This window comes from Oncorhynchus nerka, linkage group LG2 (genome assembly GCF_034236695.1).
Source record: "Oncorhynchus nerka isolate Pitt River linkage group LG2, Oner_Uvic_2.0, whole genome shotgun sequence".
NCBI classification, from domain to species: domain Eukaryota; kingdom Metazoa; phylum Chordata; class Actinopteri; order Salmoniformes; family Salmonidae; genus Oncorhynchus; species Oncorhynchus nerka.
Genome location: NC_088397.1, coordinates 29,603,665 through 29,628,363, shown reverse-complemented (window position 1 = coordinate 29,628,363; position 24,699 = coordinate 29,603,665). Strand labels below are relative to the sequence as shown.

General features: G+C 43.3%; 1 protein-coding gene and 1 long non-coding RNA gene across 2 annotated transcripts; one reads left to right on the top strand and one right to left on the bottom strand.

Annotated features, from left to right (window-relative positions):
• Positions 1 to 685: 685 nt before the first annotated feature.
• Positions 686 to 4,694, top strand: LOC115129661 (uncharacterized). Its single transcript, XR_010465408.1, has 2 exons — positions 686 to 1,820; positions 1,927 to 4,694. It is a non-coding gene; the product is annotated as an uncharacterized LOC115129661 (long non-coding RNA).
• Positions 3,830 to 22,419, bottom strand: LOC115129647 (aldehyde oxidase 1-like). Its single transcript, XM_029660246.2, has 31 exons — positions 22,122 to 22,419; positions 21,779 to 21,836; positions 21,067 to 21,163; positions 19,868 to 19,976; positions 19,604 to 19,792; positions 19,428 to 19,508; positions 18,266 to 18,349; positions 17,693 to 17,930; positions 17,431 to 17,582; positions 17,071 to 17,164; positions 16,850 to 16,959; positions 16,523 to 16,707; positions 16,160 to 16,322; positions 15,955 to 16,044; positions 15,002 to 15,171; positions 10,573 to 10,699; positions 9,002 to 9,221; positions 8,763 to 8,887; positions 8,499 to 8,632; positions 8,270 to 8,357; positions 8,076 to 8,162; positions 7,751 to 7,942; positions 7,190 to 7,417; positions 6,989 to 7,084; positions 6,703 to 6,831; positions 6,470 to 6,544; positions 6,294 to 6,346; positions 5,922 to 6,036; positions 5,517 to 5,771; positions 5,203 to 5,370; positions 3,830 to 4,919 (listed from the first exon to the last, which is right to left on the bottom strand). The coding sequence occupies exons 1-31, from the start codon at positions 22,173 to 22,175 to the stop codon at positions 4,866 to 4,868; spliced, it is 4,020 nt and encodes a 1,339-aa protein (XP_029516106.1). The 5' UTR covers positions 22,176 to 22,419; the 3' UTR covers positions 3,830 to 4,865.
• Positions 22,420 to 24,699: the final 2,280 nt, after the last annotated feature.

Below are 24,699 nucleotides of genomic sequence, written 5' to 3'. Positions count from 1 at the left end.
ACCTGCAGGATGAGCAGTGCACCCTCCCCTCACTTTGTGCTCTCCTCACAGTTTAAGGGCAGCGCTCCGTCTCTCCATCTCGCCTTTCCGAATCATAAATAGAACTATTGCTAAATTATCCAACCCAAATTTAGAATGTCAGTCCCTAGTGCTTCACGTTGAGTCCACCACTCGGCACTCTTTCTTCTGGAGTTTCTTCATTTTCTTCTTCAAGATAGCTTTACAGTTCATCCTCCCAATGGCACACATGTAACTCATGCACATCAAAGTGAATGGCCTTTGATAATGTCCCGATTTCAATATCTGGGGAATAATCAGATTTTCCCAAACAGACACATTTTTTACCTGAGCCTCCACCACCTTTCCTTTACGGTCCATTCTGTCTTGTCCATTTTCCCGACCAGTACACCAGCAGAATGAGAGAGGTTTTAGACGTGATCTCTCTCCATGCTCACTCCACGTGGATGGTCTCCGGACTCATGCCTCACTCCTGAGAGAAAAGGCCATAGTGAATGGCATTGTCACCATTACCTCAGCCAGTTAGAGGGGAAGGGGCTCACACTGTTCTCGGTCAAATTATCCCTTCCATGCATCTAGATACCATCTGTTGTCACCTTCGCCATAATCTTGAGAGAGACCAGAACAACAGGGCATGTATGAAACTTTTCACTGTATGACAAATTATTACATTCCCAATATTCTTAATACACATTTCTAAGAGAAATGTCATAAGAGAATAACAACACACTGTTGAAACCATTTTTCAAATGGACTTATACTCCTTTATCATTTTGGAGACCTCACCACTGCGTTATAGTGTCAGGGAGTTAGAGGGCTAACTCTTATGGAGAAATCCAGGCCATACAGCAGACCCAATCTGGTGAGATTGGTTTTGACACAAGACAAAAACAAAACAAACAACACTTTTTCATATTTACATATTATACTTGAATCTCACCCAATGTCTCTAGCCTTTCTAGCGAGGGTGAACAGGCCTCACCAGAAAGTCAGGACAGAGGTCATTCAACACCATTAATTAACTGAGTGTTATTTTCCCTTTGCTTTCAGACTCATTATTATTATCTGTGTACCAGGTTTACATTGGGGTTTTCAGTACATTTCTAGATGGATACTTCAGAAAATTGTATTTGTGTGCCCTTTAAAGGTGCATCCTTTCTAACCCGTGAAGAACCACAGTAAACCCAAATAAAAAGACCCCACACAATAAATCAGACACGGTATTAAACACCACTAGCAAATATGCATAACAGGTGGGTTGTGTGTGTGCTGGCGTTTGTGGCAAAACGTAAGGCAAAAACAAACAAATGGCCAGGCCTTACTCAATTGGGAGCTGGGTACCTTTACACTTAATAGAACATCAGATTTTCACTAACTGCTCTCCCAAGGCAACAGCCTCTGGAAACATTTCAAAGGGCGAGATCCACATCAAAGAGACCTGTACGGGCAACGTTCCCAATGCTGCACCCTCAGCAGCCTCCTTTGGCACGGACGCAGTGGACAAGGCAGTCAAGCTATTTCAACGAAGCCTGGTCTCTGATCGGCTTGTGTTGTCACGCCAACTCCTATGGACAATGACCATCGGTGTTGGCAAGACTGCACGAACAGATCTGGGACCAGGCTAGCTCCAATGTTCTGTTCTCACAGGCTTCTCAATGGCTTATAAAGACATACTGTTTCGATGTGTTTGCTGTACTCTTACCAGATGTTACTGTGTATGATCTCAGGATGCTTGTGAGAAACTGATGAGGCGCTTGAAGCCGGTCGTGGAAAATCATCCCAAATATACATGGCAACAATGGGTAATCAACCAACATCCACCAGGCTATAATAAACCCAATATAATGATGTTTACGTGTCAATCTCCATAATGGTATAGCATACAATAACTTGTGTTCTTTCCCACAGATTGCCAGAAGGTCAGCTAATCTGCAACTGGCTTCTTCATGTACGTAGCCTGTCAATACAGTAGCCTGCAGTGTGTAATGAAGCAATGCAACGTATCAATCACTGACTGTCGTAAGGCCGTGATCACTGCAATTGCACGATTACGGCGCTCATATTGGGAAAGTCTCAGTCACAAGGAGGCTATCCTAATATGGGCACCGTATGGATTCCAGGGGACCTCACACGGGTGTGGACTGGGAGAACAGCGTGGGTCCAGCCTACTATTACTTCACCTTCGGGGCCTGCTACTCAGAAGTGTAGATTGACTATCTCACTGGAGATCATGAAGTACAGTAGTATGACCTTTTGTCAAAATCAGTGAAATGTTAATTAATACTACTTCATACTGTACCTGCAGGCATGCTGTAGAACTCGCAATAAGCATGTATGAGCCTTTGATTTATGTTATGTATCAAGGACGTCATTGGGATTTATATAATTAACTGTGTGTTTGTTACAGAATCTCTGAACAGATATTGTGATGGCTGTTGGAAGAAGCCTTAACCCAGCTCTAGATATAGGACGGGTACAGCACTGTATAGCCCTCACAGGTCTAGTGGCTGTATATTTCTACAGTATTATGGATCAATATGGGTCATATTCAGTAGCATACATTCCAATATGAGTTGAGACAAAGTTAACATGGTGCTATATATATATTCAGGATTGAGGAGGCTTTGTCCAGGGCATAAGTCTGTACACCATAGAGGAGATGCAGTTCTCTCCTGAGGAGGTTCTGATGACCAGGGGTCCGTTCCAGTACAAGATTCCTGCCCTTTGATGTCCAACTGCTGGCCAACGCACAGAACCCACATGCCATCTACATGTCCAAGGCAAGACAAACGACATCCCTTGACACATCCATAAAGGCATCAGTTAGGCCTAAATACAGATCATTTTCTGGACTGAACGATTTGCACCATGCCACATTGTCAAGTTCAAGTTTGTCGGGTAAAACACAAAATGCTTTCACTCAAGGTTCCCGAGGATTTACTTCCTAAGTGGTAATTGATGGTCGACCAAGTTGTTACAGGGTATAGGCGAGCCGCCAGTGTTCTTGGCCAGCACCATCTTCTTGCCATAAAAGGAGGGAGTTGCTGCAGCCCGTAGAGAGAAAGGGTTAGGGGACAGCTTCCCTCTAAGCTCCCCCTGCTACTGCTGAGAGGATATGCATGGCCTGTGACGACCAGTTCACTAAAATGGTAACTTTTCTTCATTTCGGAGGACACAGATCAAGTCTAGTTCTAGACTAAAAAGCGGTTTGATGGAAATTTTCCATTGAAAGTGCTTTTTAGTTCGGGACTAGGCTTATTCTGAGTCCACTAACTGGCCCACGTCTACTGTTTTGGTCTCTCCGATACCCTTTCGCCAACAACATTCATTTAACGGCATTATATTATATCTCCACAGAAAGGAACATTCAAACCATGGACTATCAACTGAATATGACTCGGTAGCCTCGTCAGACCTGGGCTTGGCTCCAACTGTTAATCATTCACCTCATCTTAACGTATCGTTCGGTATTGGTGGGTTTCTTGCAGATTGTGTGCTTTCTGGATGACTCGGAAATGTATCTAGAATATGTGATTGACGCTGTTGCTTGAAATGTCACTCTTGTCCTAGGAACCAAGGGTAAGATAAATACACCATCTGGTGTTGTTTTGGTCGTGTATGTTTTGGGCTGTTTGGTAAAACTTTAACAAACCTGCATCTGTGACCTACGGCCAAGAGCGGTCAACATACAGAACCCAGATTCACCTAAAAAAAAATAGAACTGAACTTTGAGCGTTGGTTTAATTCTGTGCTGTAAAGCATTCTGATGTCTGACTAATAAAGTATACATTTTTGAAGCATTGTATTCAAGTTGAGAAACATGCAATTTATTGAATGTGAAAGGCATACACGGCATTGGATGGATTCACAATTGGACAACCCTACCTTTTACATCAAATTTAATTTGAGACAAACTTTTTTTAACATTTTTTTTTTTTTTTTACCTCTTGAAACTCTGGGGGCAGTATTTCATTTTTGGATGAAAAACGTTCCCGTTTTAAACGGGATATTTTGTCACGACAAGATGCTCGACTATGCATATAATTGACAGCTTTGGATAGAAAACACTGACGTTTCCAAAACTGCAAAGATATTGTCTGTGAGTGCAACAGAACTGATGTTACAGGCGAAACCCAGATAAAAATCCAATCAGGAAGTGCCCCATTTTTTGAAAGCGCTGCATGCCAATGACTCCTTATATGGCTGTGAATGGGCTACGAATGAGCTTACGCTTTCTACATATTCCCCAAGGTGTCTACAGCATTATGACGTCTTTTTACGCATTTATGTTGAAGAATAGCCGTAAGGGATCACATTGAGCAAGTGGTCACATGATGGCTCCCGTAGAAAATCTTGCGTAAAGTACAGAAGTAGCCATTTTTCCCAATCGCTTCTTATGAGAAACTAATTGTGGATATATTATCGAATAGATATGTGAAAAACACCTTGAGGATTGATTACACAAATGCTTGTCTAGATGCTGTAAAGATCTGAGATGACAGTGTGATTAACAAAAGGCTAAGCTGTGTCTCAATATATTTCATTTGTGATTTTCATGAATAGGAAGATTTTCTAGGGATATTTATGTCCGCTGCGTTATGCTAATTAGTTTGAGGCGATGATTACGCTCCCGGATCCGGGTTTGAGAGTCGCAAGAAGTTTTGAAGCAAAGTATAGGTTGGCAGCAAAAGCATAGGCTTATTCTGTAACTTGATATTTAAAGTATTACAATCATACAGTGTTATTGATCCTTATTCAGCTAAATAAAGAATTTCTATGTTAGTAACATTCTATGATTAGGTATGGCAGTGAACAATACCTCTGACAAGTCAGAATATTATTTTAACTCAGGGAATACTCAAAGCCCACGGTTGGAATGATCCTTGTTTGCTGGCTGGAATCTGGAAGAGAACAATGGCTGACATTACTCCCGCGCAGTAAGTTGGATTTCAAACAGTCATGGCTGCCACGTGAATAAGGGACAGTACATTGAACTGGTGACTTGCCGGTTCCATTTCACTCCCTACCCCTTCCTGTTCCTAACTCCCTTTATGTTTGCAGATCTGTAAGATGGAAGCAGTATGAAAACTCCATATTCAAATTGGCAAACATTGATGGGTTAGGGTCAAGCATTATGGGTTGGGGTAGGGAGTGAATTGAGACTGGCTGGTGGCATCGCCTTACCTTCTGAGTAAAGGGGGTGTTACAGGCCAGACAGGTCCTCTCTGGGGTAGCAGGGCTGTTCAGGGTAAAGGGTCCCACCATACCAGCCTCTACCCGGGCTGCTGCCACCGCGTCTTTAATGGCGAAGAACACAGAGCTACCCAGGAACAGCACCGGCTCTCCGATTCCCTGTAGAGGAGGATATTTACTTTATCGTCAAATTAACTCGACAGAACATTCTTTACGGACTACTGTAGACGCCAAAGGTCTTGGTTAAAGGCTACAACTAGTTTAACGATAGTTTTTCCCTGGTCACACACACACCCTTCGCTCACCTTAGATGAGTAGATGGCATGTGGGTTGTCAGAGCCTGAAAGCAGGTAGACGTTGAACTGAAGTGGTATGTCACAGACAGCAGGGATCTTGTACTGGGACGGGCCACGTGTGTACAACACTCCCGAGGGAGAGAACTTCAGCTCCTCCATGGTGTAAAGACCCAAACCCTGGATGAAAGCGCCCTCAATCTGGCCAATGTCTACGGAGGGGTTGATGCTCCTTCCAATATCCATAACAATGTCTGCCCTCACCGTCTAGACATGGGCAGAAAACAAATGTCAAATTTTGCATTTTTAATAGTATGAAATAGTGAATGTCTTCATTTGACCATCTGACTAGAACCTAAGGTAAAGTGTGTAACAGCAAAAGAATGTAAGAGATACTGGTTGTGTAAGTGAGGTCACCCTGTAGTCTCCAGTGAGACAGTCGACCTCCACCTCACTGCAGCAGGCACCGTAGGTGAAGTAGGCATACGGTTGGCCCTCCTGCTTCTCCCAGTCCATGTAGAGGTCATGACCCCTATACAAACGTCAGCAGTTTATGTTATACATCATTTATACACACACACACACACAACGCTATCTACTGTAATTATATACAATTATACATGTATCTTTCCACATTAGCTAAGAGTAGCAATATTTTACACATAGGCCCTACAGTCCTAAAAGTGAATGGTTTTGTATCTGTAATAGTGAAATAAAAGGCCATATGAAAGGCTTCAAAACACTCCTCTGCGTTAGGTCTGCATGGAAATCTATGTTGAATCTCATTACCTGTAGTATCCAGTAGCTGACAGACTGATCCGTTGGATGAATGCGGAGGTCACCTATTTTCCAGCACACAAACAGGTCATTTAGAACCATGTTGCTATTCGTGAACTGATTTATATCCCTCTGTTCTACTTAAACAATGATGTTGTCATGGGAAGTGGACATCAAATATGAAATACCCAGGTCTGCCATGTGCCTTCTGGGTTCTGTTTCCTGACAGGTTCTAGTCTTTGGTACAGGATCTCACAGGCATCCTTAGGGACAAGACAAAAAAACAGACCGGTTGAATATGACTGATCGATTGGTTGAATATCCATACTAACACGCCAACAGGAAAATATCCACATCAGGTGTTGGTTGCACCAACTGATCTGGGATCAGGCTAGCTGGGGAGATCTAGGCAATACTGTACCTTCACGGCCATGCCATTGGCATCCGTGCCAAAGGAGGCGGCGGAGGGGCAGGTGTTGGGCACAGCACTGGTGTTGGTCTCTGTGATGTGGATGAGAGAGGAGGGGATGTGCAGCTCTCTACTTGCCACCTGGAGGTATTGATGAATTGACTGAATGTAAAAAGTACATACAAGCCAAGTAGAAGCAGTACCCATTTATGGAATAGTTATAGTTAGTACAGAATGTGTACTACAATCATTATTTCACTCCAACTAGTCAAGCTAAGTGAGAAAATACTCTACCTACCTGTTGCATTTTAGTGTGTATTCCCTGGCCCATCTCAGTTCCACCATGACTGACTAGAACAGAACCATCCTTGTAGATGTGTACCAGAGATGCAGCCTGTCTCACAGACACACGCACAGAGAAAATATCAAACCTTTATTTTATTGATTCATGATGTATAATTTGGATTGACTCATTTGACAGTGCAAAGGCAACGCTAACCTGGTTAAGGAAGCCGTCTGAGAATGCGATGCCATACTTAATGGGTATCGTGGCCATGCCCCTCTTCTTCCAGCGGTTCTGCTGGTTAAACTGGGCGACGGATTTGCGTCTGCTGCCGTAGTCAGACTTCTCCTTGCATTCATCCCAGCAACGCAGGAGGTTCTTGGGATCAAACTCAAACTTGTAATGTGTCAGGGACACCTCCTTGTACATGTTTATCTCACGGATCTGCTCAAGAAAGAGAAACTATTTAGAGAACTGTGTTATGAAGTGTATACAGTACTTTTATGAAATCTATAAGGCATTTACAGCATATTGACTTTATAGCATATTCAGATATCTTAATAATCTCCGACGTCATCAGTTTTCGAACAGACTTAATTTATGCATGTCTGTCACGAGACCACAGAGATTGTTTATATCAATTCGATTTTCCTCAATAGAAGGCTCTGGTACCTCCCACTCTTTCATCATAGAAAAGTAAATGAGCTTGATTCTATTTTTATGGCTTTCCTCCCTGTCCCCATTAACCTCCCGGACTCCTAACACTTGACCTCTGACCTCTTCAGCGTTGCAGCCCAACTTCATGGCCACGTCATTGATCATGTTCTCAGTGACCAACATGCTCTGGGGCACGCCGAAGCCTCGGAACGCCGTGTTGGAGGGCAGGTTGGTCTTACACGCCACCGAGCGACCGCGAAGGTTGGGCACGTTGTACGCATTGTCCAGGTGAAGGAGAATCTTCTCTATTACCTGGAGAAAAAGGAGGGGGCAGAGAGCTCAGACACTGCCTATGACAAGCATAGAGACGGAGTCTGGTGTTAGCTTTCAAGGAGGACTTGGGGTTAAGAATTGAATGGCGAAAGGCAGAGGAAGAGTGACTCACCAACAAAGACTCATCTGCAGTGTTTCCAGAGTTTGCGTAATAATGTAGATCAGCAGCTATTATCCTTCCATCGTTCATAAAGCCCACCTGGAGACATTAACACACTATCAGTTAAATCTAGTACCACTTAAAGATCCCTCAAATGCCTCCCTTTGTGAGTCAGTCACATCACAAAGCCTTAAGAGGGGGAGCACCTTGTGTTTGCCCAGGACAGGGTGGCGGGCCCCAGTGATTAGCATGTCCTCTCCTCTCTCCAGAACACAACGCACGGCCCGACCAGTCCTGGGTAGACGGATCAGAACAGGCCGGGATTCAAACAAACACATAAATGATGTTTTGGATTTATAGATCACCATTGCATTTGGGTTAAATAAGTCATGTATCATTGGATCAAGTCAGATATTCTTGAAGTATTTTACTTACTTCCATGCAGCCACAGAAGTGATGCAGGCTATGATAGACGTTTTGGTCACTTTCCCTCCAAACGCTCCGCCAACTCTCTTCACATGACAGGACACTCTGTTGGAGGGAATCCCAAGAGTCTCTGCGATGGATTCCTACAGAAAAAAGACAGACAAGAAACATCTAATTTGCCAATTAGGAAGTAATGACTTACACTTCAACAGTGACTACTTGATATTTTCCTATCCTCAGGGATGGAGATTGAGGGAGTAGAGTTGACTGTACCTGGGCATAGGTTGGGTGTTGACAGGAGAGATAAACTTTGAGCTCCCTCTCTTCTCCCGAAGGCACAACAACCATGCTCTGTGTTTCCATGTAGAAATGCTCCTGACCACCAAGCCGGATCTCCCCTGAGATTAAAGAGCACAACACGGCTCAGTACATAGACTTCACCGATACAAACACTCAAGATAGGAACCAGGTGGACACACCTAGTACGCATACGAAGCTAACACATACTGTACCTTCGTAAATATGGTCAACCTTATCAAAAGCCTCATCCACGTTGCCTCGCTCGATCATCCTCTGGGGCAGAAAGAAGGACTGTTTCTCAATAGCCTCCTCAACAGTGAACACTGGGCCTGGCAGATCCTCATAGGCGATCTTCACTAAAGCCGCCCCTCTCTTAGCCTGCTTCCTGTTGTCAGCCACCACTGCACACACCATGTGACCCACGCATGACACCTGGCAATAACATTTGTGAACATAGTTAATACTAACAGTCTCATGCATCTGTGTGAGAATGGCCTTCATACATGACCAAAACGTATGTGGACACCTGCTCGTCGAACATCTCCTTCCAAAATCATGGGCATTAATATGGAGTTGGGGGACTTGCTTCCATTCCGCCAAAAGAGCATTAGTGAGGTCAGGCACTGATGTTGGGCGATTAGGCCTGGCTCGCAGTCGGCGTTCCAATTTATCCCAAAGGTTTTCGAGGAGGTCAGGGATCTGTGCAGGCCAGTCAAACCATTTCTCTGTAGACCTTGCTTTGTGCACAGGGGCATTGTCATGCTGAAACAGGAAATGGGCCTTCCTCAAACGGTTGCTACAAAGATGGAAGCACAGAATCATCTAGAATGTCATTGTATGCTGTAGCGTTAAGATTTCCCTTCACTGAAACTAAGAGGCCTAGCACTAACCACGAAAAACATCCAAAGGCCATTATTCCTCCTCCACCAAACTTTACAGCTAGCACTTTGCCTTCGGACAGGTAGTGTTCTCCTGGCATTCACCATACCCAAATTCGTTCATCGGACTGCCAGATTGTGAAGCGTGATTCATCACTCCAGAGAATGTGTTTCCACTGCTCCAGAGTCCAATGGCGGCGAGCTTTACACCACTCCAACCGATGCTTGGCATTGCACATAGTCATCTTAGGCTTGTGTGCGGCTACTCGGCCATGGAAACCCATTTCATGAAGCTCCCGGCGACGATGCTTCCAGAGGCAGTTGGAACTCGGTAGTGAGTGTTACAACCAAGGACAGATGATTTTCTTTACACGATATGCGCTTTAGCACTCAGCCGTCCCGTTCTGTGAGCTTGTGTGGCCTACCACTTCGCGGCTGAGCCATTGTTGCTCCTAGACGTTCCACTTCACAATAACAGCACCTACAGTTAACCGGGGCAGGTCTTGCAGGGCAGAAATTTGAAGAACTGACTTGTTGGAAAGGTGGCATCCCATGACGGGGCCACTTTGAAAGTCACTGAGCTCTTCAGTAAGGCCATTCTACTGCCTAATTTTAATCTATGGAGATTACATGGCTGTGTGCTCGATTTTACACACCTGTGAGCAACAGGTATGGCTGAAGTAGCAGAATCCACTCATTTGAAGGGGTGTCCACATACTTTTGTATATACAAAAGTATAGTCTACATTGTGAGGTGAATAAACAGCATGGCTACTCAGTTCCGGTGTGACAACACACTGGACAAGGCTTTGATTACATCATACACTGTATGAAAACAACAACACGTATGACATGACATGACATGTGCGATTCTGGTTGTGTCTCCTCGATGAAGCACTACAATACCTCATTCTGAGCCAGAATGCCCTCGTCTATGCCTGTAAACGTCCTAAACTTCTTCCCTGGGATGTCTTTAGAAGTGACGACATCCACCACACCTGGAACCCGGAGAGCGTCGCTGATATCTATGTCTCTGTTAGGAGGGGAGAAAAAGACAGTGAGTAGAGAGACAGTCATGCACATACTAACCAATACTACTGCTCATTTCATACAGGTTAGGATTTTACATGGCCATTACTCATTTACAGTAAATGACATTCAGATAAGGATCTATGGTGGTGTATACCCATTTAACAATGAGGATAACAACCTATTGAGTCCCACATGACACACCACGCTGGTTAACAGTAGCCAGGTCTCTCCACACTGGTGTGTCTCTGAAGCCCACTTCCTGTCCAATGAATAGTGAATGTGTGAGTAAGGTCTATACTTTGTATTCTATACAACCTGGATAAAACCCATTATTTCTGTTGGCTGTGGATAGAGGGTTCATTTGGATTTTTATAATTCAATATTTAGCAAGGGTGCAGCCAAATGAATATCTTAAGATTCCTCATTAAATGAGAGGCAGTATTGGTGATTATATGAATGATTGAGACTCTGCTCACTGTATGATCTACACCAGGGGTGTACAGTAGGCGGATTGTATTTATCATCATTAGTCATTTAGCTCAACATTGGATCATTCAGAGATCCTCACTGAACTTCTGGAGTTAGTTTGCTGCACTGAAAGTAAAGGGGCTGAATAATTTTGCACGCCCAATTTTTCAGTTTTTGAATTGTTAAAAAAGTTTGAAATATCCAATAAATGTCGTTCCACTTCATGATTGTGTCCCACTTGTTGTTGATTCTTCACAAAAAAATACAGTTTTATATCTTTATGTTTGAAGCCTGAAATGTGGCAAAAGGTCGCAAAGTTCAAGGGGGGGGCGAATACTTTCGCAAGGCACTGTACCTTAAACAAATGGTAGGGACATAGATCAGAAAAGTAGTCAGTATCTGGTGTGACCATTTTCCCCACGCAACACAACTCATATCCCTCGCATAGAGTTGATCAGGCAGTTGATTGTGTGCCTGTGCAATGTTATCCCACTCCTCTTCAATGGCTGTGCGAAGTTGCTGGATATTGTTAGGAACTCAAACACGCTGTCGTACACGTCGACCCAGAGCATCCCAAACATGCTCAGTGGGTGACATGTCAGGTGAGTATGCAGGCCAAGGAAGAACTTGAACATTTTCAGCTTCCAGGAATTGTGTACAGATCCTAGTGACATGGGGCAGTGCATTATAATGCTGAAACATGAGGTGATGGCGGCGGATGAATGGCAAAACAATGGGTCTCAGGATCTCATCACTGTACCTCTCTGCATTCAAATTGCCATCAATAAAATGCAATTGTGTTCGTTGTCCATAGATTATGTCTGCCCATACCATAACCCACCGCCACCATGGGGCACTCTGTTCACAACGTTGACATCAGCAAACCGCTCACCCACACAACACCATATACAGTGGGGCAAAAAAGTATTTAGTCAGCTACCAATTGTGCAAGTTCTCCCACTTAAAAAGAAGAGAGAGGCCTGTAATTTTCATCATAGGTACACTTCAACTATGACAGATATAATGAGAAAAAAAATCCAGGAAATCACATTGTAGGATTTTTAATGAATTCATTTGCAAATTATGGTGGAAAATAAGTATTTGGTCACCTACAAACAAGCAAGATTTCTGGCTCTCACAGACCTGTAACTTCTTCTTTAAGAGGCTCCTCTGTCCTCCACTCGTTACCTGTATTAAATGGCACCTGTTTGAACTTGTTATCAGTATAAAAGACACCTGTCCACAACCTCAAACATTCACACTCCAAACTCCACTATGGCCAAGACCAAAGAGCTTTCCAAGGACACCAGAAACAAAATTATAGACCTGCACCAGGCTGGGAAGACTGAATCTGCAATAGGTAAGCAGCTTGGTTTGAAGAAATCAACTGTGGGAGCAATTATTAGGAAATGGAAGACATACAAGACCACTGATAATCTCCCTCGATCTGGGGCTCCATGCAAGATCTCACCCCGTGGGGTCAAAATGATCACAAGAACGGTGAGCAAACATCCCAGAACCACATGGGGGGACCTAGTGATTGACCTGCAGAGACCTGGGACCGTAGTAACAAAGCCTACCATCAGTAACACACTACGCCGCCAGGGACTCAAATCCTGCAGTGCCAGACGTGTCCCTCTGCTTAAGCCAGTACATGTCCAGGCCCGTTTGAAGTTTGCTAGAGAGCATTTGGATGATCCAGAAGAAGATTGGGAGAATGTCATATGGTCAGATGAAACCAAAATATAACTTCTTGGTAAAAACTCAACTCGTCGTGTTTGGAGGACAAAGAATGCTGAGTTGCATCCAAAGAACACCATACCTACTGTGAAGCATGGGGGTGGAAACATCATGCTTTGGGGCTGTTTTTCTGCAAAGGGACCAGGACGACTGATCCGTGTAAAGGAAAGAATGAATGGGGCCATGTATAGTGAGATTTTGAGTGAAAACCTCCTTCCATCAGCAAGGGCATTGAAGATGAAACGTGGCTGGGTCTTTCAGCATGACAATGATCCCATACACACCGCCCGAGCAACGAAGGAGTGGCTTCGTAAGAAGCATTTCAAGGTCCTGGAGTGGCCTAGCCAGTCTCCAGATCTCAACCCCATAGAAAATCTTTGGAGGGAGTTGAAAGTCCGTGTTGCCCAGCAACAGCCCCAAAACATCACTGCTCTAGAGGAGATCTGCATGGAGGAATGGGCCAAAATACCAGCAAGTGTGTGAAAACCTTGTGAAGACTTACAGAAAAAGTTTGACCTCTGTCATTGCCAACAAAGGGTATATAACAAAGTATTGAGATAAACTTTTGTTATTGACCAAGTACTTATTTTCCACCATAATTTGCAAATTAATTAATAAAAAATCCTACAATGTGATTTTCTGGATTTTCTTTTCTAATTCTGTCTGTCATAGTTGAAGTGTACCTATGATGAAAAGTACAGGCCCCTCTCATCTTTTTAAGTGGGAAAACTTGCACAATTGGTGACTGACTAAATACTTTTTTGCCCCACCGTACTTGGTCTGCGGTTGTGAGGCCAGTTGGACACACTCAATTCTCTAAAATGACGTTGGAGGTGGCTTATTGTAGATAAATTAACATTCAATTCTCTGGCAACAGCTCTGCTGGACATTCCTGCAGTCAGCATGCCAACTGCACACTCCCTCAAAACTTGAGACATCTGTGGCATTGTGTTGTGACAAAACTGCACATTTTAGAGTGGCCTTTTATTGTCCCCAGCACAAGGTGCACCTGTATAATGATCTTGCTGTTTAATCAGCTTCTTGATGTGCCATATCTCTCAGGTGGATGGATTATCTTGGCAAAGGAGAAATGTTCCCTAACAGGGATGTAAACACATTTCTGCAACAAATGTAAGAGAAATAAGCTTTTCGTGCATATGGAAAGATTCTGAGATCTTTTATTTCAGCTCATGAAACCTGGGACCAACACTTTACATGTTGCGTTTATGTTTTTGTTCAGTACACATTATTTTGGCCAGCTCCTTTTATTATTTTGTATGCGTGTTAATAAATAAATATTTTTTTAAACTCCACGTAGGACAGAAACTGAAAATATTGCTGTTTTAAAGCAATTTTGCTGCAATTCTACGCATTTTTTCCATGGGGCTGAGCGAAAAATGTGCAGTTTTACCACATATTTTCTGAATTCTAGCACATTTTGCCATGGGTTGGAGGCAAACTTTTGCAGTTTTTAATATGATAACTGATGATCAATGGACCCCACACAGGTCGGTAATTTGACCATGCTTTCAAGTTTAGATAGCTGGCCGCTGGAAGAAAGAAAATGAGCTGACATGGACTAATTGTGTAACAGCTTACGCACAATCAAATTTCTTAATTGCACCTTGTGCATTCTATTGTTCTAACTCTGAACAATAAGTTAAGACCCCGAATAAGTTCTAAATGTTTTTATTTCTTAATAAAGGGGGACTAGGATGAGAATATTCCGTTCCCCCAGTCGAATTAGTGTTTATGATACCGCACAGACTGCCAATAACCAACAGAACATGACAAAAGCATGCATTATTAATCCATGGAACACCTTGATAGGCCAGTGAGTGGCCAAGCCCTCGTCACACCTACAACTTGTTTATTCATTGTGCCACCACTAGCTAATGCGCTCACAATTCCGGCTGTGAAAATAGCACAAATATTTCTGACCCCGGCCCCCCGACCTATAGTGCTACCGCCAGTGCTTAGATTTACAATTGCTTTAGGTTTGTTAAAATAGAGCTCAGTATGTTATGAACTTTTTAAAAAATGGTTTGTGAGGAAACTTATCCATGAATCCTTTGCAATGTTCTCCAGGACTTACAGGATCTTAGCATGTGGTCTGGTGCTGGTGACCAGGACGAGGTGGAGCTCTCCGTCCATCTTGGGGATGTCATCACAGTAAACAGCTTCTCCAGTAGCCTGGTTGATGGCTGAACGGTGCATGATAGGCCGACCTACTGGGTCGTCACCACTCTGGCCTTTCACCACAGCCTGCAAAACAAACACATGTATTTATGACAGCCTGAGATGTAACCGTGTTTGTATCCAGACCAATCAATCCAACTTTATTGTCCTCAGAGGAAATGTTGGTTTGTAGGCAGGGGTAATCTTTCGTGGACAGAATACGTGAACTGATCAAATGATGCGAGATTTTAGTCCTGGGTTAACTGAGATTAAGGAAGGGGTAACATGGTCAAACCATGATTGTTAATAAGAATTTGTTCTTAAAAAAGGAGAAGTTCTCATTTTCGATGTAAATCGCATGTTATTGAAGGGTCCAGACACTTTTTTGTTACGATTTTCTGTATTTTTACAATTTACCCCAACCAGCGCTTCACTTCCTCATCCTCGTTATGCAGTATGGAGGCTCTGAAAAAAACATGAACAAGTGCTAAAAACTTTTAAGAACATACTTTTCGAAATGTCCCAGTATAATGATGCAGGTTCTTTAGGTGCTGTAAACATGAAATGGTACGACTCGAGCCGTTTCCCCTATCCAGCTGTTCCATTCTCCGTATGGCCTGCCGCTAGAAAGGACGGCGAGGTATCGCTCGAGTCGCAACAAAATGGAATATAACGTTCAGAATGACAATGTCACGTGTACAACATGTAAAGACCTGCATCACGTTTCTACAAGGACGATTTGGGTGTTTTTGGAGCATTTGTTCATGTTGTCAGATCACACATACTGCACAATGAAGAATAGAGTCACGGGTTGGGGTAGGTGAAATCGCTAAATTCGTCTTCAACCGACTAAGATCCAATCAAACAGACCTGGAACTCTTGTAGGCTGGGCTGTAGCTGTTTAGGTAGTGGACGTATTGCACTGCTGACCCCTTCTGATAGGTCCTCCTGGATCACATTCTGTACAATGCCAAAAACATATCTATATTTCGAGAAACATTAGCAAATAAAAGTTCCAAATTTCAAGTTTGCCAAGTAGGCTACCAATTGGGGCGAAGAGTGACCCAGTCCATACCATCTCCCAGAGCTTGTGCAGCATCTGCAGGTTGAACTTGAAGAGGAGGCTGAGAGTTAGGGACCTGCGGAACTCCACCTGCCCACCGGGGTGGGAGGGAGACAGGGATATCTCATCTAAGAGCTGGGTGTAGGCTTCACTCAGCGTCTGCTCATCCCACTTTCTGGAGGGGTGTGTGTTTGAACGTGTGGGGGGGTACAAAACAAGCAAGGATGTAAAACACAGATAATGTAACACAACAAGAACATTACTGAGGAGGGTAACAAGGAAACATATGAATCACAAACCAGTTCAGCCAGCTCTCCTCGAAAGAAAATAGCCCATTAACCAAATCCTGCTAACTGTGAAAAATTCCCTCTGTACCTTCCGATGACTGCAGCACATGTTTTGGTGGCGCTGACAGTGCACGGCCCTACACCGCCGTAGTAGATACTCAGCTCCTTGACCACGCTGGAACCCTCTATGAACATGACCCTCATCCCAGTGGTCACTGTGGCCAGGGCGTTCTCCTTACGAGGGGCCTGGCGGAACGCTCGCATGAACTCTCCCTGCAAAGACACATTAGATTGGGAAAAACGTTGTTCACGCAGTCACAGGATTCAACTCACCTCAAGGCCAGGAGTTCTTCCTGGTGAGGTCAAATGCGTGAGATTCTCAAGAGGTTCTCCATTCCCAAGCGTCTTACTGTACCTGTCTAGATACTGGTATAAACACAGACAGGACAATCTCATCCGGTTTTAGAGATGTTTTTCCAAACCCCACAAAGAAATCTTTATTCAGCAGGATCTCTCTTCTTCCCCCTGGAATAGAACCAATTAACACAATGATTTGTAATAATTCAATACAAAACATGGTTAAATTAGACGCAGAATAAATGAAATGAATTAAAATGGTCACTACTGACAACTCACTCTTTGACACCACATTAAGTGTGCAGTTCCCAGCAGCGAACACAGGGTTCAGGTCTGAATTGGGATATGCACTGACAATATTGCCTCCTATGGACTAACACACACAGAAACACCAAAAATATGTTTAACAGTCAAACAAATGCAAAAATACATGTTTACCAGTGATCCCCTGAGGGTAGTTAAGACGTAGAGATTTGGACAGTAATGTGCAGCACAGCTGTTAGCCTGGTTCCAGACCTGTTTGTGCTATATAGCCAACAATGACCAAAGGTGCTGGCAAGACCGGACAAACCAGGCTACAATCTGGGACCAGGCTACAAAGCTGATAGTGAATGACAGAAACAGATTATTCATACGCACGGCAACATTGCGTATCTGCTGTCCTCCCAGGTTCCCCAGCTGCTGTAGGAGGGATCTGTATATCTCCGTCTTCTCCTCAGGAATCTCCTGGACGAGCCCCTCCAACAGGGCCTTAACCACAGACAGACTGCAGCCAGCCCCGAAACACACACCTACAGACACAACAGACACGCATGAACAGTTCTGAGAGAGAGAGAGAGAGACCGATAGAGAGAGAGACGGAACCCGAGAGAGCGAGAGAATAAGAACGGAAAGATCTAACCTTGCGGAGTCTCGGTAACCTCGAACAGCTCCTGGACTCTGGTGGGTGATATTATTATGGGATGCCAGGCACCTTTGAACTTGATGTCTGGGCCGATGTTGGTGTTGCCCATGACCAGCGGTGCCTGAGGGTGGCTGGTCTTCAGCTGGATCAGCTCCTCCAGGGACACAGGGGAGACCCACACCATCCTTTCGCCACGGAACAGCTGACTAACCTGGGGCTCCATCTCTGCCATCAGCTGAGTGGAGAACAGCGGAGGATTGTCAGGATATAAATATCGCTAGTTCATAGACTAACGAGGATACAGACGGTTTTAACGACATTACAGACTATAAGACCTATGAGGTATTCAACGGACAACTCTTACAGCAAAATAACAGTATTTCGCCGATTTGGTGTCAATTAATAATTCTGTCTTGTGTAAAGGTTGTTAGTTCAATTATTTTAGACTGAAGAACGGTACTTTTTGACTGTTACACATTGACATACAGTATATGGGGAAAGCATATCAAACTGTGTAATTCACCATTTGACCACTAGTACATTGAGTAGCCACTAGTCCTGCTGCCTTACTATGAGTTCTGGGGGGAAGATGAGATCTTGGGTGGGGTCCAGAGGGAGGAGGTCCTCCTGGTCAAACAGCTGTGGTGGAGGCTCCTGGAAGACACAGTCAATGTCATGTGTGCCAACAAAACACATATCGCTTTTTATAAAACAAGTGTGTTAAATCGGATGAAATGCAGCAATGTCATGGAATTGTGAACTATAACTTTCCAATATCATTAGTGGTGGTAACATTTATTTAACTATATCCTTTTATTTAACTAGGCAAGTCCGTTAAGAGCACATTTTTATTTACAATGACGGCCTAACCCGGCCAAACCCTAACCACGCTGGGTCAATTCTGCGCCTCTCAGTCACGGCCGGTGGTGATACAGCCTGGAATCGAACCCGGGCCTGTAGTGACGCCTCTAGCACTGAGATGCACTGCCTAAGACCGCTGTGCGAATCGATAATACAATGACTATAAATGATATTATACAGTTAAGCCATACAAATTAAATGTAATGTTTAAAAGAGCAATAAAAAGCGGCTTCCCCCGTTTCTGTAAAAAGCAGAGGGATAGGGCTCGAGAAACTCTCTCCAATGCATAGACAGAGCAATGGATGCAAGGACTGACCATCCATCAAAATGTTAGTTCTTAACCATGTTTTGAGGGTATCTAGTGTTTCTTTACCTTACTTTGTTACAAACATTGGAGTAAAACAAGCTTATATTTGGGGTTTCTGATGCGGTACGACAGCTGAACTAAGCCCGTGAATCATTTATAAGTTAGATTTTCAAGAATGAATGGGTGCATATCATTCGTTTACAAGTCCAAAAATTGATGTAGCAACTGCAGATGACCGTTTAATGGATGCCGCTCTTCACACACACACACACACACACACCAAAAAAATATGTTTTTTATTTTTTATTTTTAAGTTACACGATTTAGAGCAAAAATGAATGTCCTCAAGCTTCCAGTAAATACTTCCTATCCGGCTATGGCTGAACCAAGTCAGGCAAGAATCTCTTGATTAGGTGTTGAACTAAGGTTAATATAGCATTTTAACAAGAGGTTCTACTTTATTTATTTGCATTTATTCGCCCACTTGCCTCAGTTTTCAAAAAAGGAAAATCTGTTAAAACATTTAATAAAACGTGTATGGCCTGAATAGAAAGAGTCACTCACATTCTCTGATCTCTCCGGAGGCGAATCTCCATTCAGACAACATCCAGCACCATTACCATTGGCTTGACAACAGTTTGATTCCTAATGATGGATAACAGGATGGATTATACATTCAATTTACAGACAGTAAATACAAATGCAATGCATGTGTCTGTTATGTGCAATATCATTTATACCGGACTAAAAGTCTTGCAGCCATCAACAATGGGACGATATCCTGTGCACCGGCACAAATTGCCACCAAGTGCCACTGTGATGTCCTCCATGTTGGGCTGTGGTTTGTTCCTCAGTAAAGTGTACATGGACATCACCATGCCTGGAGTACAGAACCCACACTGAGACCCGTGGGCCTTGGCTATACGCTCCTGCAAGCACACACAAGCATATAATCCAGTCAGCCACACTGAATGAGAGCTTCAGCCATCCATCGTAGGGCCTACCTGTACTGGGTGCACCCTGGTCTTGGTGTTGCCAATGCCCTCCACAGTGGTGACGGCTGCCCCCTGAAGCTGGCAGACTGGCAGCAGGCAGGCGTTGGCAGAGTAATGGCTAGTAGGTGAAGGTAAACTGGCATTTACATTTTCAATATGAACATAATATATCATCCAAGTATAATAGAGAACATCATAAGTAGGGCTTTGAAGACACGAAGACAAATGTTGGATTCGTCCATGCATCTGTTTTTTTTCATGCAACTTGTGACACACTATGCGCTTCATACAAAAGCGTATAGTTTTGCCCATCTAATTTTTTATTCATTTTTATTTAACTAGACAAGTCTGTTAAGAACACATTCTTATGTACAATGACGTCCTACCAGTGGGTTGGTTAACTGCCTTGTTCAAGGACAGAACGACAGATGTTTTACCTTGTCAGCTCGGGGATTCAATCCAGCAACCTTTCGGTTACTGGCCCAACGCTCTAACCACTAGGCTACCTGCCACTCCACAGGAAAGGCCTACTTAAAAGTTACTGTCTGTTAGAGGAAATTATAGTTGAAATGATTAATTATGTATACATTATTGATTAGAACCATTTATTCTAATATTATTATGTTATGATATGAAAAGTATGAGTTTTTGGTTGAGCTGTTACTGAAAATGTAAGCAGAACGAATTAATTGTCTGTGCCTCCTGGGAGGTTTAAGGACGAGGGAAATGATAGTTTTTCAGACAGATAAGAATGTTTTGGTTGGATACCATTAGTGGAGAGAAGTATATCTTTTAGACAGGTTGGAATGTAGTTTTATGAGGGGAGAAAATAAATCTCTAGGACTGAATACTACGCTATTGTAAGGCTGGGAGAGGGTGTGAAACTGATGACGTCATTTTATGTTCTCTTTCTTTAAAATGTAATGTTCTTTGTATTTTGGGTCAGTACTCTCTGGAATTAAACGCTCTTACTTGGCTTTTAAGACTGGTCTCAATCTACTTCATGCATAATTAATGAACTTACAATTCATTAATGAATTAGAAATGAGTGCGAATTGGTTTTGGCAATAAAACATAAAGGAATTTAGAATTCCTCTATCACTGTCTCAGTATGCCAATTATAGTATTCATCAACCGTGCAAAGTTCATCAAAAATCTGTCAATCATTTATCCAAATGATGGCTGTTTGTTGAGGGATGAATGGATACAGGATGGTCTTGGTGCCGGGCTGGTAGCGAGACACCATGACAGTACAGGCTCCACATCCTCCTCCTCCACATCCGTACTTGGTACCAGTCAACCTCACTGGAGTCAGGAACCGTCAAGGAATATAATAGTATATGCCACTCAGACATTTTCTTATCCAAAGTGATTTACAGTACAGTGAGTGATCGATGGCTTCATTTTTCAGTATGTGATCAATGCAGAAATTCAACCCACAACGTTACCAACTGAGGAGACACTCTGCTTGGGCTAGACAATCGATCAGTATCCATATGTCCACATAGCATAACATGAAATGATTTCAACGGATGTATTATACAGCCAATCCTAATCAAAGGAAAGTGCACACTCACAGTGACACGCACCATGGAACCATCTCCGATAGGCCTTATCATTATTTTCACACCTCAAACTCTGGACTGGCTTGTGTGGTAAACAAAACACACTTATAAAATCAGTGCACCACCCTAGGCTACCCATAAGGTATGGATTTGAAATAAGATACTGATTGTGCAATAATTTGGCTATAGGTTACACAACATCTGTCCGTTTTTCTTTAGGATAAATATTAATAAGAGTATAATCACAATGACAAAAACAAAAATAGTACACTATATTATTCATTTCGATGTAAATACTTAATTCAATGTTTGGGCTTCACTTCTCATCTATACATTTTCAGCAAGGAAAGGATACACCTCTCGCGGAGGTAAGACAGTAACATAGTCTCTGGGTCTGCATTGTTTTCGGTCACCTGTTTGAAAGTAGGAGAGGAATCGTGTAAAGCACATAGCATGAGTTTTTTTTTGGGGGCATTCTGAGAGAGTAGGCCTGAGGCCAACAGCCAGTATCTTCGGTACAAACACAGACGCGGGAAGTAATTGTTGGTCAACAACATGAGCAGCCATGCAGACAGTTTTGTAGAGGAACAGTGCGCAGTAGGCTAAAGTTAAGGCAATGTGCAAAATAATCGCAAAGTGCTACAACTTAAACCAACGTACAGCTAATGCACAATACAATATTACAGTCAATTATTTACCTTTTTACCGTTGACATAGAAACACAAGCAATCGGGTCCTTTATTCTCACTCATTTTCCTTTCATTTGCGCATTAACGTCCAGTGTTGACGGGTTTCTGCGACTACTCACTAAATCCCCCAGTCACCTCACACGCCTCCTTGACGAAAGCAAATTCAGCTGCTTTACTGCCGTTTTGTACAACTTTTCACCTAGTGGTTATACAACAGTCCCCTAAACCAGTTGATAATTACTGATTTTAAATCGATACGGTAGTCAAGAGGAGAGAGTGCATTTGGAGTGCATAGTCTACTGTAAATTGACTCCACCTCCCAATGTCAATGTTGTTGAACAATAAAGTTGAATCCTCTTAATTCAGTCAACACTAACCGATAGTGTCCCGATACAGGATGAATACATTTCAATGAATGACATATTGGTATCGTAAGGTGCCCTAAATGGAAAAATAACCAATTAAATGTTGTTTTCTTCGCATCATTTTGACCAAAGAGAATTAAACTATGCACTTCTAACCAGAGGGTGGCACTACAACCTAAACGACTTAAATCCTCTCAACAAAATCACTGTTAATCACTTGTTAGGCTACCACATTGATGAATCGAGCTAACAAGGTAAAGATCTTTCGTTTTGGCCCTGAACAAGGCAGTTAACCTACTGTTCCTAGGCCGTCATTGCAAATAAGATTTTGTTCTTAACTGACTTGACTAGTTAAATAAATGTAAAATTAAAATAAATAAAAAGCTGACATTTATAATATACAACAATTGCCTTTTGAGCAATTTTCTTTCTGAGAATAAATCATTTCCAATATCATGATGTTGTTTGTGGAGTTTTGTTTTGATTTCATAGTGGCATGGTTAGGGTTAAATGTATTCTGCACATGTGCACTAAATTCCACACTCTCAGAGGAAGACTGATAGATAGCCTTTTTGGGTGTTGGCAGGTCACCTTCTCTCTCTCTCTCTCTCTCTCTCTCCTCTCTCCTCTCTCCTCTCTCCTCTCTCCCTCTCTCTCCAGCAGAACATTGTCTCCCAGTCAGTCAGACAGGCTGACCTAGACTGTGCTTCCTGTCTGTGGGCTGTTGTTCCGTTGCCAGGTCCCTCTCCTCTCTGCTGCTCTGTAGGACAGGCCTGTCCCAGGGGACTGACTATGAGGAATACACCGAGAGCACTTTCACAAGAATTGGGTGTATAATAATTCTGTCTGACAAGACACTGAAATGAGTATTAATGAATTAATCTATTAATTCATGAAAGTGACCCCGTCGAGTTCATGACTTTGTGTACCAGGGGTTTACTGTAGATAAGCCCCAAACTGTACATACAATTAGCATGTCAGCTGAATATGAGCTTCTTCTGGGTTGCTTGTGTGAATAGGGAGATAGAATAATGTTATGGTATGGTAGGTACCACATCAGTGTGCTTTCCCCTTTTCCCCTAAGGGGTTCACATCGATATTACTCCTTTATTATGATACTGGGTGTACCCTAACTAAAACAACATCAGTGTATATACAGTGCAGTCGAGCTTCTGTCTTTGGTTACTCAGCTAGGAGATCTGAGCGATTTCAGCCGTGCTGCTGTGTTTAATGTGGTGTCCTACATGCTGTTTCAACCGCAAACTTTGAAGATAGGATCGGGACTGCAGAACACAGTTATGTAAAGCTCAGACGACTAGAGCACAGTCAGACGGATTGGAATTCTCCGCTCGTTTCTAAGTCAGTCGGACTTCACCAAGAGGTTGAGTGAAGAACATGACTCTGAATTTGACTTGAAAACCCCTTTCCTTCATTTCTTTCCCTCACTTAAGAAGCAAACCCTCTCAGGAATCCAGACTGGGGAATTGAACCCAGTGGTGTTACTATTCAGCCAAACTCTGGAGTTGAAATGAAGGGCAGACTTAGATCAAAATAACCATTAAAGCAATGTTAAGTGGTGAAGGACAGGGCAGACACTTTAGGGTGCTGAGTGAGTAGTGGTGGTGGGGCACCACCATGGATGCCCAGTGGGACTACGCTTCATGTTTATGGATGAGCCCCAGACTGCAACTGGCTCCCTGCTGGCCCCCTGCTGGGGACTGATCATGGGCAGCGTGCATCCTGGAGCGCTCATCACAGTGCTGTAAGGCTGCGGAACGCTGCTCTCCTCTGGGATGACTGGGATTAGCCTAGCACACATAGGCATACTGGGATTAGCCTAGCATACATAGGCATACTGGGATTAGCCTAGCACACATAGGCATACTGGGATTAGCCTAGCATACATAGACATACTGGGATTAGTACTCGACCTCTCATATTGTGTCTCCCCCACTGTGTCCCTTGTGTCTCACTCAACCTCAGTTCAAACATCTACTTTTCTAACTTAAAAGCTATATGTACGGTTTCTCGCAGGCTGGCAGTGTTGTTCATGTGTATGGCATAGCGTGACAAGGTCCCTGTATTGTAGTCATGCCCTTGTGGGTCAGTGTTGCGGAAATGTTACAACCTATCAACCTGGCATAGTTGTTTCCTCCTTCCATTAGCCCATCACTCCTTCCAAATCCCATCTGCTTCCCATTCCACCACATATTCATGTATGT